The 15,246-nt window shown below is 39.3% G+C and overlaps 1 protein-coding gene across 1 annotated transcript in view; it reads left to right on the top strand.

Moving 5' to 3' along the window:
- Window positions 1-15,246, top strand: part of MTHFD2L (methylenetetrahydrofolate dehydrogenase (NADP+ dependent) 2 like) — a 129,392-nt gene that overhangs the window by 57,237 nt on the left and 56,909 nt on the right. The window contains exon 5 of the mRNA XM_082245949.1: window positions 12,106-12,258. Within this exon, the coding sequence (XP_082102075.1) occupies window positions 12,106-12,258 (153 nt within the window). The remainder of the gene's footprint in view (window positions 1-12,105; window positions 12,259-15,246) is intronic.

Raw genomic sequence — 15,246 nt, 5'->3', positions numbered from 1 at the left:
GCTTCTTTATGCACATTAATACAAATTTTTACCTGGGGTGCCCAAACTTTCGATCACCACTGTATATAAACTGTATGTTCCTTTATTACTCTGCAATATTAGCAAATAGGTGAAGATACCATCCGATACACAGGAGCCATTATATACAGTATGTATGTATGTATACTTTTCTGCCAATGTTTTATATGCCCTTATGTAAATACTAGTTAAACTTGCCAGAAATGCATTATTTATCAGTTCCTTGAAAAATTGAACTGAATTCACATACTTTTTTTAAAGTTATTTTTGTAAACTAATCATTACACTGCTCCCTTGCAAAGGAGATGAAAAGAGAAAGCCATGTTTGTAGCCTGAATCAGAAGAGGGGTCTAGAGTAAAAACCATGGCTCCTTCCATAGATACAGTGGAGCGAGTGAGCTTACCTACTCTAGGAGGCATGTTAACCCCAGAATTACTAGGTGAAAATAAAGCAAAAGAGGCCAACATATGTATCTTAAAACGAGTTAGCTGGAATAGTTTTTAGGGTTTAGATACAGTGTGCTCAAGTGCTTTTTTTTTTTACCAATACTTTTTTTTATATTCGCTTTTTTTTTAAAACAACAAATACAATTATTTAGAGGTTGGAGGAAACGCTTTGTGGCCATAACACTATTGGTAAAATAAGAAAAGAAGAAAGAAACATATCATTTGTAATGGGATTTTTGAGGCACAACACTTGTATTTAAAATGCAAATCTCCTTTTGTTGCGTTTCTTATATCACATAAAAGAGTGTACTGTATAGTCTCTCATTTCTCAAGACATTTTCACAAAAATGGAAAGAAACAATACATGTAAAATACAATAAACAATACATCCTTATTGCACCATTTCAAACAAGGGGGTAACACAACTCCATCATCAATTGTTTCATTTTAGAAGTGTAAAGCTCAACACATTTCTTGGATGTAGTCCACTTCTTTAGGAGCCATAAATGCATTGTTGTTTAGAATAATGTTCTCTAAATGAATACAAAAATGATAAGTAAATAACAAAGCACATGTCATTGAATGTGTATCATTTATAAACAGACAAGCATTTACCCCAGGCCAGGTGAGAGGAGAAAGCCCAAAGTGGGCACCCAAATGGGGAACCAGACCAGCAGAATCAGCATCCACCTGGAAACATCAGCCCCTTTAGCAATAGTTATTCCAAATGACAATAGTTATCAAAGTTAGTTCAACTTCTGAAAAATGTACAAAATATATATAACAGATGGAGCCTAATTACAGAAATCTCATCACAACTGCTAGGCCCCCAAAAAAGTTAAAGCTCGTACACAGGTGAAAGCATATACAATTGTGCTCATAAGTTTACATACCCTGGCAGAATTTAGGATTTATTGGCCATTTTTTAGAAAATATGAATGATAACACAAAAACTTTTCTTTCATTCATGGTTAGTGTTTGGCTGAAGCCTTTTATTATCAGCCAAGTGTGTTTACTCTTTTTAAATCATAATGACAACAGAAACTACCCAAATGACCCTGATCAAACGTTTATAGTACATACCCCAGTTCTTAATACAGTGTATTGCTCCCTTTAAAATCAATGACAGCTTGAAGTCTTTTGTGGTATTTGTGGATGAGGCTCGTTATCTTCTCAGATGGTAAAGCTACCCATTCTTCCTGGCAAAAAGCCTCCATTTCCTGTAAATTCTTGGGCTGTCTTGCATGAACATAATGTTTGAGATCTCCCCAGAGTGGCTCAATGATATTGAGGTCAGGAGACTGAGATGGGCACTCCAGAACCTTCACTTTATTCTGCTGTAGCCAATAACAGGTTGACTTGGCCTTGTGTTTAGGATCATTGTCATGTTGCAATGTCCAAGTATGTCCCATGCGCAGCTTCCAGGCTGATGAATGCAAATTTTCCTCCAGTATTTCTTGATAACATACTGCATTCATCTTGCCATCAATTCTAACCAAATTTACTGTGCCTTTGTAGCTCACACATCCCCAAAACATCAGCGATCCACCTCCGTGTTTCACAGTAGGAATGGTGTACCTTTCATCATAGGCCTTGTTGACTCCTCTCCACGTGTAGGGTTTATGTTGTGGCCAAAATGCTCAATTTTGGTCTCATCACTCCAAATGACTTTGGGCAAGAAGGTTTGAGGCTTGTCTCTGTGCTGTTTGGCATATTGTAATTGGGATACTTTGTGGCATTTGCGTATTAATGGCTTTCTTCTGGCGACTCAACCATGCAGCCCATCTTTCTTCAAGTGCCTCCTTATTGTGCATCTTGAAACAGCAGCACCACATGTTTTCGGAGAGTCCTGAAGTTTGTTGTGGGTTTTGCTTTGCATCCCGAACAATTTACCTGGCAGTTGGGACTGAAATTTTAGTTGGTCTCCCTGACCGTGGCTTGGTTTCAAAAGAACCCCTAATTTTCCACTTCTTGATTAGAGTTTGAACACTGCTGATTGGCATTCTCAATTCCTTGGATATCTTTTTATATCCCTTTCCTATTTTATACAGTTCAACTACCTTTTACTGTAGATCCTTTGACAATTCTTTTGCTTTCCCCATGACTCAGAATCCAGAAACGTCAGTGCAGCACTGGATGAAAGATGCAAGGATCTGTCAGGAGTCCAGAAACCCATTGACCTTTTATACACACACACTAATTACAAGCAAACAGAGCACAGGCGAGGATAGTTACCTTTAATAGCCATTCAAACTCCTTTGTAGCAACTTGCGTGCATGTTGTCAGACCAAAGTCACCAGGGTTTGTAAACGTTTGATCAGGGTCATTTGGGTTGTTTCTGTTGTCATTATGATTTAAAAAGAGTAAACACAGTTGATTGATAATAAATGGCTTCAACCAAACACTAACCATGAGTGAAAGAAACGTTTTTGTGTTAATTCATATTCTCTGAAAAATGGCCAAGAAATCATCAATTCTGCCAGGGTATGTAAACTTATGAGCACAACTGTAACTACCAATGCATAACCTTACTTGGTAATTAAGATTCCACATTGCTTCCTGGTTTCCCCATACTGTACATCCAAGCAACTATTGTCATATATAATATACAAATAAAACTATTCCTCATAAGCCCACTCAAATTGGGAACAACGTGCCTCATGTACAAAACCATATGTGGTATATTCTATTGATTATCTTGGTATGCAGTATCTCACAAAAGTTAGTACACCCCTCACATTTAAACCTCTGTAGCAATTCTGGCAGCATTCATAGGTCTATTTTCCAAAGACAACCTCTAGATTGACACTGAGCATGTGCACTCAACTTCTTTGGTCGACCATGGCGAGGCCTATTCTTAGTGGAACCTGTCCTGTTAAACCGCTGTATGGTCTTGGCCGCCGTGCTGCAGCTCAGTTTCAGGGTCTTGGCAAACTTCTTATAGCCTAGCCCATCTTTATGTAGAGCAACAATTCCTTTTTTGAGATCCTCAGAAAGTTCTTTGCCATGAGGTGCCATGTTGAACTTCCAGTGACCAGTATGAGAGAGTGAGAGCGATAACACCAAATTTAACACACCTGCTCCCCATTCACACCTGACACCTTGTAACACTAACGAGTCACATGACATCGGGGAGGGAATGGCCAATTGGGCCCAATTTGGACATTTTCACTTAGGGGTGTACTCACTTTTGTTGCCAGCGGTTAATGGCTGTGTGTTGAGTTATTTTGAGGGGGCAACAAATGTACACTGTTATACAAGCTGTACACTCACTACTTTACATTGTAGCAAAGTGTCATTTCTTCAGTGTTGTCACATGAAAAGTTATCATAAAATATTTACAAAAATGTGAGGGGTGGCGCCCACCGAGTCAACAATCAGGCCCCCCCTCAAAAGGAAACAATCCTACCATCCCAAGGGATGTAATTACATGGCAACACAGTGAACCATAAAATTGACAGTATTTCAACAATGTCACACTTGGGCAATATCTCAGCATACATTTGTCCCAAGCAGAGGGAATCCATAATTCTCCAATTAATTAGCTTAATGTCATATAGACCAATTCACAAATTAATATAACACTATCAAGCAGAACAACGAGGACAAGGGTGCCTACGCGCGGACCAGATGTATGAATCACAGCAAATAAAAAAAAACACACCAGGCATATGGCCATAATGAACACATTAACAATGTTGGAAAAGAAACAAATGCAAGACTGTTTATATCTATTACAATGCCCTATAAAAAGGGCTTAAAAATGATAACATCATTCAAGCCCGGTGGCACTGTAGCCTGTAAATAATGTATCTATCTTGTCTCACGTTGAAGCAACCGCTTCTCAAAGTCCCCACCCCTGGAATCCACCATTCCTCTGTTCAGTGCCATTTCTACTTATAGGACAATTGGGAGCTATAGATTGAATTTGACAGAGACATTTTTGTATCAAACAAATGAACTATATCACAGGCAAACAGCAGATGATACTACAGACAGCTTTAGTTATTTATATTAAAGAAATTAAGGTCAACTCACTTTTGCAATTCATGATCCCTTTCGGTGGAGCAGGTTTTTCATTGGCCTCCAGTGTATGGTGAGAAAGCAGATTAGAATTCAAACAATGTCACTTAGGTATTCTGGTTTTCCAAAGCAAAGAAGTAAAAATGTTTTAGTACACCGAGACCTTGTTCAGATATTTGCCTTAAAAACATGCATGCATTTTAACCACTTAAGCCCCGGAAGATTTTACCCCCTTCCTGACCAGGGGGTATTTTGTGATTCGGCACTGCGTGATTTTAACGGACAATTGCACGGTCGTGCAACCCTGTACCCAAATGAATTTGACGTCCTTTTTTTTCCCCACAAACAGAGCTTTCTTTTGATGGTATTTGATCACCTGTGCGATCTTTTGATCATGCGCTATAAACAAAAAAAGAGCGACAATTTTGCAAAAATAACAATATTTTTCAAATTTTTTTATATGAAATTCCCCCCCAAAAAAATTTAAAAATCTAAATTTTTTAAAATTTTTGGCCAATTTGTTTTCTGCTACCTATGTTTGGTAAAAAAAATCACAATAAGCGTATTTTGATTGGTTTGCGCAAAAGTTATTGCGTTTACTAACTAAGGGAAAGATTTTTGTCATTTTTGTTGTTTTTTTTTAACGAGTAATGGCGGCGATCTGCGATTTTTTTTGCAGTACTGCGACATTGCGGCAGACAGATCGGACCCTTGACTGACGTTTTTGACACCTTTGGGGGTACCAGTGACATTACTACAGTAATCAGTGCTATACATATGCACTGTTATTGTAAAAATGACACTGGGAGGGAAGGGGTTAACTTTATTGGAGAGGGAGGCGTTAAGTGTGTCCCTAGGGGCGTGTTTCTAACTGTCATTGGATGTTGCTGTGTGTGTGTAACAGCACAGATCAACGGTCCTACATAGCAGGACCGAGTGATCTGTGCTTTTACACAGGGAGAATGACAGGCGGCTTTGTTTACATTAGTCGCCTGCCTTTCTCCCTCTCTACCCGACGATCGCGAGTGACCGGCGGAAATCGGGTCCGCCGGTCACACGCGCCTGCTTCGTCGGGTACGAGCGGGGGCGGGAGCGCACCTCCGGCGGCGCGCGCTCGCCCCCTATTCGCTCCCAGGCTAGTGACGTACCGGTATATAGTCGTGCCTGGGAGGGGCTGACCGCCGCCGTATATAGTCGGGCGGCGGTCGGCAAGTGGTTAAACATTAAATCAATTGTTTTTATACTTGTATTTTTGTGTAGTTTAACAAGCAGTGCAATTGATTTTAAAGAACCATGCTTGTGCCCAGAAACTGCTGTATCTTTTTTTTAATCATATGACATGTAACCACATTTCTTGTAAATGCTGCCATTTTCTAAATTGCAAAGTTCTCATGCATATTTTTTTGTACTGCACCTCTGTGCTAAACAGCTGTTTGTGAACATGGCCTAGGGATTGTTGTACAGGGCCCAATAAAGCAAACAATATAACTGATCCAAGCTTCTCAGTAACAGACAAGTCATACATTGTAGAGGGGACCATCAGATAAATCAGAAGGATTTTGTGACTTTATGATGAGAAGCTGAAGTCTTAGATTCTGCCATTTTCAGTGAGGACGTCCTATGTTACAGCATAGCAAACATTCCAGGCCTTCTTTGGGGTTGTAAAACTTGGGCCATAACCTCAGTGACAGGCATCATTTAGACATTATCACCTGTTATATCAAATTTTATTGTCCCCTCTTCACATTGCTTTAACTTGAAAGTGTGCGCAGCCTACTCATTCCTTGAAAGTATGTGCATATTTACAAGCCTACCTTGATTCACACACAACATACCAACACATAATGCAATCATATGAAATAACATATTGTACTTGCACCACACTCATTAATCAAAATATTTATCACATACATTTTTGTAAAACTGCCATTATAATTATGTGAAATCTGCCTTTATACTGGCTTACCAAAATCACTTGCATAACAGAAATAAGGCTGAGGTTGGAAGTGCCAGCATCGTGAGTCATTTGACTCTAAGGCATTGAACAGTGTCATCCTAATACGTTACAGCATTCAACGATTAGAAACTAGTGCTTAGGCAGTTCACAGAAGAAGAAAGTCAAAACAATATTAAGTCATGGATGGAACACTGGTGGACTTCATCAACCACTGTTGCCTTATATCTCTCAGGAACTTTTTAGATAGGATTGTCCCCTGCTCTGCGCTGAATTCTTTGTTTTTTGCTGCTTTAGGTGGCTTCTTACTTCTTCTTCTGCATTCTCCATAATGTAAAATTTAAAACTCCAAATTAGAAAAGTGATAGCTACTCAAACTAGCAACAAAGGGTGGTGCTGGGGAAGATATGGGTAGATGGCAAAGGAGTAAATGTTAAGGTGCACTAATATTTCTCTTTTTGTTTATGTATAGTATTTAGTATATTATTATGTATGTACAGTATATTATTTATATTCAAATTTCAGATGAGCCAGATGCCTAGAAGTTTAGCAAAATATCAAGATACATTCTACCATTCAAATATTTTCTAAATGTTTGGAAAGACTGAAAAGACAGGGTAATAAAAGTATGGCATATCAAAAATGTAAAGAGAGGAGAATGAGAAGGTTGAAAAGCTAAAGAAACAAAAGTATTCTAACAACCCTTAATTGTAGGCCTTATACAAGTACCTAATCTCAGAACTGCCAACGTGAGCAGTTCTGCGAAGAAGAGTGGGCAAATATTGCAAAGTCTAGATGGTGTCAAAAGTAGAGACATATCCCAACAGATTAAAGGAAGTCGATTCAACAAAATACTGGCACAAGGGGGTGATCCTTTTTCAAACTCAGTGATTCGGTTTTTAAATTTATTTTTTATTTTTTTCTGACATGTTGGTGTTCTATCTTTCACTTGGATGTCATGAATTGCACTGAGTAAATACAGCTGGATAAAACAAAAACTGTCTATCTTCATTTCAGGCTGCAAAGCAACAAAATGTGATTATTTTAAAGGGGGGGGGGTGGGGGGGGTGATTCTTTTCTATACCTACTGTATGCTGGCAAAAAATGTCATTTTTTACAACAGGGACACTGACAAGGGAACACAACCTTACATGAATAGACACTTTAACCAGGTCCATAACGGCGCATTGTAAAATGACGCCGGCAGGAACACTGTGTCGATCCGGGCGGGCATCATATGACGTCCGCCCGCTTCCGCTGCTCTCCCGCCCCCTCAGGGGGCGCACAGCGCTGCGATCGGGGATGCAGCGTGTCCGTCGGGACACATCCCATCCCCGATCGGTGTAAAGAGGCATTACAAAAATGGCTCTTTACCATGTGACCGGCTGTGTCCAATCACAGCCGGTCACAGAATGTCAACAGAGAACATGGTAACTAGCTGTTACTGTGTTCTCCTCCTCATACACTGATCCTGTGTGAGGAGGAGATTGCGGTAACAGCTAGTTACCGATTACATTGCACAGTAAATCACACTGATTGCCCCCCCCCAATAAAGAGTACCTGTCACTAGCCCATCAAAGTACCTGTCACTAGCCCATCAGAGTACCCGAGTACCTGACACCAGCCTTTCAGGTACTCTGATGACACGTACTCGGGTACTCTGATGGGCTGGTGACAGGTATTCGGGTACTCTGATGGGCTGGTGACAGGTACTCGGGTACTCTGATGACAAGTACTCGGGTACTCTGATGGGCTGGTGACAGGTATTTGGGTACCCTGATGACAGGTACTCAGGTGCTCTACAGGTACTCGGGTACTCTAATGACAGGTACTCGGGTACTCTGAGTACCTGTCATCTGAGTACCTGAGTACCTGTCATCAGAGTACCCGAATACCTGTCATCGGAGTACCCGGGTACCTGTCTGTATCCAATCAGAGTACCCGAGTACCTGTCTCTACCCCATCAGAGAACCCAAGTACCTCTCTGCAGCCCATCAGAGTACCCAAGAACATGTCATCAGCGTACCCAAGTACCTGTCACCAGCCCATCAGAGTACCCAAGCACCTGTCACCAGCCCATCAGAGTACCCGTGTACCTGTCATCAGAGTACCCGAGTACCTGTCTCCAACCCTTCAGAGTACCTATCTGCAGCCCAAAAGAGTACCTGAGTACCTGTCTCCTGCCCATTAAAGTATCCGGGTACCTGCCTCCAGCCCATCAGAGTACCCAAATACCTCTCTGCAGCCCATTAGAGTACCCAAGTACCTGTTACAGCCCAGAGTACCCAAGTACCTGTCTCCAGCCCACAGTACTCGAGTACCTGTCTCCAGCCCAGAGTACCCAAGTACCTGTCTCCAGCCCAGAGTACCCAAGTACCTGTCTCCAGCCCATCAGATTACCCGAGTACCAGTCTCTAGCCCATCAGAATACCCGAGTACCTCTCTGAAGCCCATCAGAGTACCCGAGTACCTTTCTGAAGCCGATCAGTGTACCTGAGTACCTGTCTGCAGCCCATCAAAGTACCTGAGTACCTATCTGCAGCTCATCAGAGTACCTGAGTGCCTATCTGCAGCCCATGCCTCCTAGAGTATGTGTTGGGGTGTTTGCTTTCCAAAATGGGGTCATTTTGTGGGGGTTTCCATTGTCCTGGTACTCCATGGCCTTCAAAAGTGTGATTGGTTGTAATGAAATTATATGTGTAATTTATGCTCCTAGAACACCTGACAGCGCTCCTTGCATGTTGGGTCTCTGTATGTGGCTATGCTGTATCAAAGTCTCACATATGTGGTATGGCCATACTCGGAGGAGTAGCAGAATGTATTTTGGGGTGTCATTTTTGCTATGTACATGCTATGTGTTTTTTAAAACTGCCAGTATAATTATGTGAAATCTGCCTTTATACTGGCTTACCAAAATCACTTGCATAACAGAAATAACAGAGGTTGGAAGCGCCAGCATCGTGAGTCATTTGACTCTAAGGCATTGAACAGTGTCATCCTAATACGTTACAGGCATTCAACGATTAGAAACTAGTGCTTAGGCAGTTCACAGAAGAAGAAAGTCAACCCAATATTAAGTCATGGATGGAACACTGGTGGACTTCATCAACCACTGTTGCCTTATACAGTATCTCTCAGGAACATTTTAGATAGGATTGTCCCCTGCTCTGCGCTGAATTCTATGTTTTTTGCTGCTTTAGGTGGCTTCTTACTCCTTCTTCTGCATTCTCCATAATGTAAAATAAATTAAAACTCCAAATTAGAAGAGGGATAGCTACTCAAACTAGCAACAAAGGGTGGTGCTGGGGAAGATATGGGTAGAGGGCAAAGGAGTAAATGTTAAGGTGCACTAATATTTCTCTTTTTGTTTATGTATAGTATGTAGTATATTATTAGGTATGTATATTATTTATATTAAAATTTAAGATGAGCCAGATGCCTAGAAGTTTAGCAAAATATCAAGATACATTCTACCATTCAAATATTTTCTAAATGTTTATCTCTCTGAAGCCCATCAGAGTACCCGAGTACCTTTCTGAAGCCGATCAGTGTACCTGAGTACCTGTCTGCAGCCCATCAAAGTACCTGAGTACCTATCTGCAGCTCATCAGAGTACCTGAGTACCTATCTGCAGCCCATGCCTCCTAGAGTATGTGTTGGGGTGTTTGCTTTCCAAAATGGGGTCATTTTGTGGGGGTTTCCATTGTCCTGGTGCTCCAGGGCCTTCAAACGTGTGATTGGTTGTAATGAAATTATATGTGTAATTTATGCTCCTAGAACACCTGACAGTGCTCCTTGCATGTTGGGTCTCTGTATGTGGCTATGCTGTATCAAAGTCTCACATATGTGGTATCGCCATACTCAGGAGGAGTAGCAGAATGTATTTTGGGGTGTCATTTTTGCTATGTACATGCTATGTGTTAGAAATATCTTATAAATTGACAACTTTGTGTAAAAAAAAATGTTTTTCATTTTCTTTACACATTTTCCAAAAACTTATAGAAAAAAATGACATGTTCAAAAGACTCATTATGCTTCATAGAATATATGTTGGGGTGTTTGCTTTCCAAAATGGGGTCATTTTGTGGGTAATTCCCCTGTCCTGGTGCTCCAGGGCCTTCCAAAGTGTGATAGGTCGTTAGGAAATTATATGTGTAATTTATGCTCCTAGAACACCTGACGGTGCTCCTTGCGTGTTGGGCCTCTGTATGTGGCTATGCTGTGACAAAGTCCCACATATGTGGTATCGCCATACTCAGGAGGAGTAGCAGAATGTATTTTAGGGTGTAATTTTTGCTATGTACATGCTATGTGTTGGAAATATCTTATAAATTGACAACTTTGTGTAAAAAAAATATGTTTTCATTTTCTTTTCACATTTCCCAAAAACTTGTGGGAAAAAATGACATGTTCAAAAGACTCATTATGCCTCATAGAATATATGTTGGGGTGTTTGCTTTATAAAATGGGGTCATTTTGTGGGTAATTCCATTGTCCTGGTGCTCCAGGGCCTTCAAAAGTGTGATAGGTCGTTAGGAAATTATATGTGTAATTTATGCTCCTAGAACACCTGACGGTGCTCCTTGCATGTTGGACATCTGTATGTGGCCAGGCTGTGTAAAAGTCTCACACATGTGGTATTGCCATACTCAGGAGGAGTAGCAGAATGTATTTTGGGGTGTAATTGCAAGTATGCATATACTGTGTGTGAGAAATAACTTGTTATTATGACAATTTTGTGTAAAAAAATAAATTATTTCTTAATTTTCCCAAGAATTGTGGGAAACAACTTCTAAAAACTCACCATGCCTCTTACTAAATACCCTGGACTGTCTACTTTCCAAAAAGTGGTAATTTGGGGGGTATTTGTACTGTCCTGACATTTAAGGGCCTCAAGAAATGAGATAGGCCGTCTGTACATCAGGTGTGATTAGGTGTGATCAATTTTCAATGATTGGTACCATAGCTTGTAGACTCTATAACTTTCACACAGACTAAATAATAACCACTAATTTGGGTTATTTTTTACCAAAGATATGTAGTAGTATAAATTTTGGCCCAAACTTATGAAAAAAATTACTTATTTGCAAAATAGAAACTAAAACAAAATGTTTTTTTTTTTTTTTCAAAATTTCCGCTCTTTTTTCACCTATATCGCAAAAAATAGAAAACCCAGTGACTATTAAATACTACCAAAAGAAAGCTCTATTTGTTTAAAAAAATAATTATGAAAAATTTGATTGGGTACAGCGTTGCATAAATGAGTAATTATCATTCAAAATGTGAGAGCGCTAAAAGCTGAAAATTGGTCTGGGCAGGAAGGGGGTGTAACTGCTCTGTATGGAAATGGTTAAACTGTTCATCCACATTAATCCATCAAAAGGTTTTACACATGAGAACAAAACTTGCAGTATTGCAGGCTCATACAGCTGTACCTCCATTAATGTGGTGTGTCTCATTCAATGAAACAAGTGCAGCCAAGGATATTTCAAGGATATTATGATTGTAACACAGGGCAGAAATTCAAGCAACAAGATTAATCTATACAATATAAGGATCCAAAAAGATAACAAGTGGGAAAATCTCTCTGCTAATCAAAGGCACTCGCTTTTGCAATGATACTGACTAAATGATCAAAATGCTCCAATACAATTTTTTTTCAGAACATATCAACGAGCGAGATGTCTGCAATGCTGTTGCTCCAGAAAAAGATGTTGATGGATTTCATATTGTAAACATTGGAAGACTCTGCTTAGATCAGTCATCTATTATTCCTGCTACAGCTGCTGCTGTTTGGGAGATTATTAAAAGAACGGGTAAGATAACAAACAACTCCTATATATATATATATATATATATATATATATATATATACAGTAAGTAGTGTACAGCTTATTATAGTTTTAATTTTAAAAATTCTATTCAAGTATGTGCTGTATTCTTAAATGGAATTCCACCTTATACCCAACTGTATATCTAAATGTTCCCTTCCACCTCCTAACACCTATGCTGACTAATCTGTGCAAGAAAAATGTATGTACAGTACTTACCTATTTTACCTATTTGTTTATGAGAACATGGCATACAGAGATATCAGGAGAGATGCATATACCATTCACTCCGACCCAGTCAGAGATGCTGGAAAGTGTGCAGATGCAGACAGGTGGGCCAGGTCAGAGCAGGCCCTACCCCCAGGCCAACCCCAAAAGTAGGGAGCAAATACCGAGAAGCGTAGAGTAGTTTGATCAAAAGTCAAAAAGTTGTCCTTTTATGTGTGTCCACAGACACAAAAGCAACACTTCAGAAATAGATCCCCCCATGAGGGTCACCAAAAGATCCCAAAGCAAAGTCTGCAGCAGGGAGGATTACTTGCCAAGGGGGTTACCACACTAACATGAGGGCCGAAGATGCATGCCTCCATATAGGACAAAACGCATCAGGATAAGTACCCTTTCCTGCTATAATATGTTTTGTATACAAAGTGTAATATTACTTCAGTTATATGCAATGAAAATATATGCATAACACTATATGCAGGATAGAAACTTCAGGGTGATCGTTTTGGTCTCATTATTATGTGTAGGAACAAGAATTCATGTTTTAGGGGTCATACCCCTTGTATGTTGTTTTTACTATTATTGTAATAAAAACTTCTTTACCTTTATACATCTATTGACATTCATTCTGAGAGGGGGTTCTCAGCACCCTGAAAGTCCCATTTCTCTTCTATTGTTCTTTTTCTCTCTGATATTTGAGGGACAGGGTGCTATTCTTTTCAGCCAAACTCATTTTTTCTATTACGTAGTGGACATGTACAGTATGGAGGTTTTTTGAAGAATAAGGATTTTGGGTTCACTTCATCAAACGGTATTTTCTTTTTAAAAATGTGCGGTAAAATAGCTCATAGCATTTTTCAATATTTTTTTACAATTCACAAAAAAACGCTACTAAAATACTGCATGTGAGATGCTTTTGTGAAAGAAGCCCATTGTTTAGTGTCACTTTAAGCTAGCATAAGTTGTGGAACTCTGACTAAAACCAAACAAAAATTGTTGCTGTCTGTGTATCCATCAGGTATATTTGTCCTCAGTTGTACCAGTAACCACCTGTCACAACAGCAGGTAGTGAGGGGAACTTTCCCATGTTAACGCTAAAATGATTTCTTATTAATGTCCCTTTTAGAGAGATTACCTTGCTTCCTCTCCTGTTGACCAACTATAACTTAAGATAATAATTTAGAGGAAATCTCCCTAATGGGGCCATGGATTAAATGGTTCATCACGCTATCCAAATTCAATTTTGACAGTTCCACTTTTTTGGTATTTCAGCAGGCTCAAGTGAAACTTTGCTACTGTATTGATGAGATCACAAAGCAGAAACTGCCTTCTGTTTTGTTACTGATCTTTACAGCCCCATAAATACTGAAACTAGAAATCCCTTTAATGAATGGACCAACAATCTATATACACTCAGCTACAGACATGTGTAAGCCTGCATGATCTCTACAGAAGGTGTCGTGTAAATGAAATGAAAGCCCCAGGTCTCAGAAGCTAGACCTTTGCCAAAGGGTGCACTCTGACATGAATAAAGTATTCCACAACATGTTGCGCATGTTAGATCCCCCGCATGTTCCACTACGTGACCCAGGGGCTGCTAAAGAGGTGTTAGCTAACTATTCTTCATGAAATGGGTAAATACTTTTAACAATGGTAACAATTTGGAATGTGTAATTAAAAATGCTTCAGTTAAGGTGTATGCCAAATAAAACTTTTTTTTTCCCCTAGTTTTAGATAACGTGGGGAAAAGGTAAAACCCTTCTTTAGTTTTTACTGCTATCTAGGGGCTCTGTATAGATTCATGCTTTTTCTGCTACAACTGTCTGAATATAGGTGAGATTTCTCCATCCACGCAGGATGGAAGAATCTATTACATTTCTCTCTTTCAGCGTGCATTTATGGCTAGCTTTGCCTTTCTCCTTGCAAAGTTCTTACGTTGTACACTTTTTTTTTTTGTTTACAAACTTTTTATTCAGGGCAAAAAAGGTGGTACAAGTAAATGCAACATAATAAAAGTAATATATTGAAAAATAACAATGAGGATTGATAAGATATCATACATTATCAATGTAATATAGCAAGTTTGTAATAAAGGGTTGACATATATGTATATTACCAAAAACTAAATATTAATAAAAGACAAAGAAATTTTATGAGATCTTATAATTCCATTAATGACAAGAAGAATTAACATACATTACTTAATTGTTTAATGGTTAAAAGAGAATCTCTGAATGATTAAACCAAGCATCCCATTTTTTGTCATAGAATCTTGTAGAATTATGTAGGGTATGGAATATTTTTTCCATGAGGTTTATTGTGTTTATTCTCATTTTCAGTTGTATAATAGGACCAGAGGAGGTCTTCCAATATGATGCTATTAGCCAAAGTATAGCAACACTTATAGTGTGGATTAGTCTCATATGTGAAATGGATAACTCTGGAATGGTTTTAAATAATAGGCAGTTGGTTAATAAAAGACTAATCTGATTACCAGAGATTTTGGAAGCAAAATTTCCCAATTGATGCCAAATATGAGAAACCTTATCACATTCCCAAAAAATGTGGGAAAAGGAGCCTGGTGTTGGGCATCCCCTGAAGCATGTTGAGGGGACTGATGGGGATATTGCATGTAATTTGGTGGGAGTGAAGGCTTACATTGTACACTAAGCTAAACATACACAGCTCAGTTTACAATCCCAGCACCTGCCAGGTGCTGGGATAAATGATCTCCCATACATATGCAAG

This window comes from Pelophylax lessonae, assembly GCF_965119305.1.
Source record: "Pelophylax lessonae genome assembly, chromosome: 1".
Lineage (NCBI taxonomy): Eukaryota > Metazoa > Chordata > Amphibia > Anura > Ranidae > Pelophylax > Pelophylax lessonae.
The sequence above is the reverse complement of the archived record's forward strand: the minus strand, read 5'-3'. Positions and strand labels throughout refer to the sequence as shown.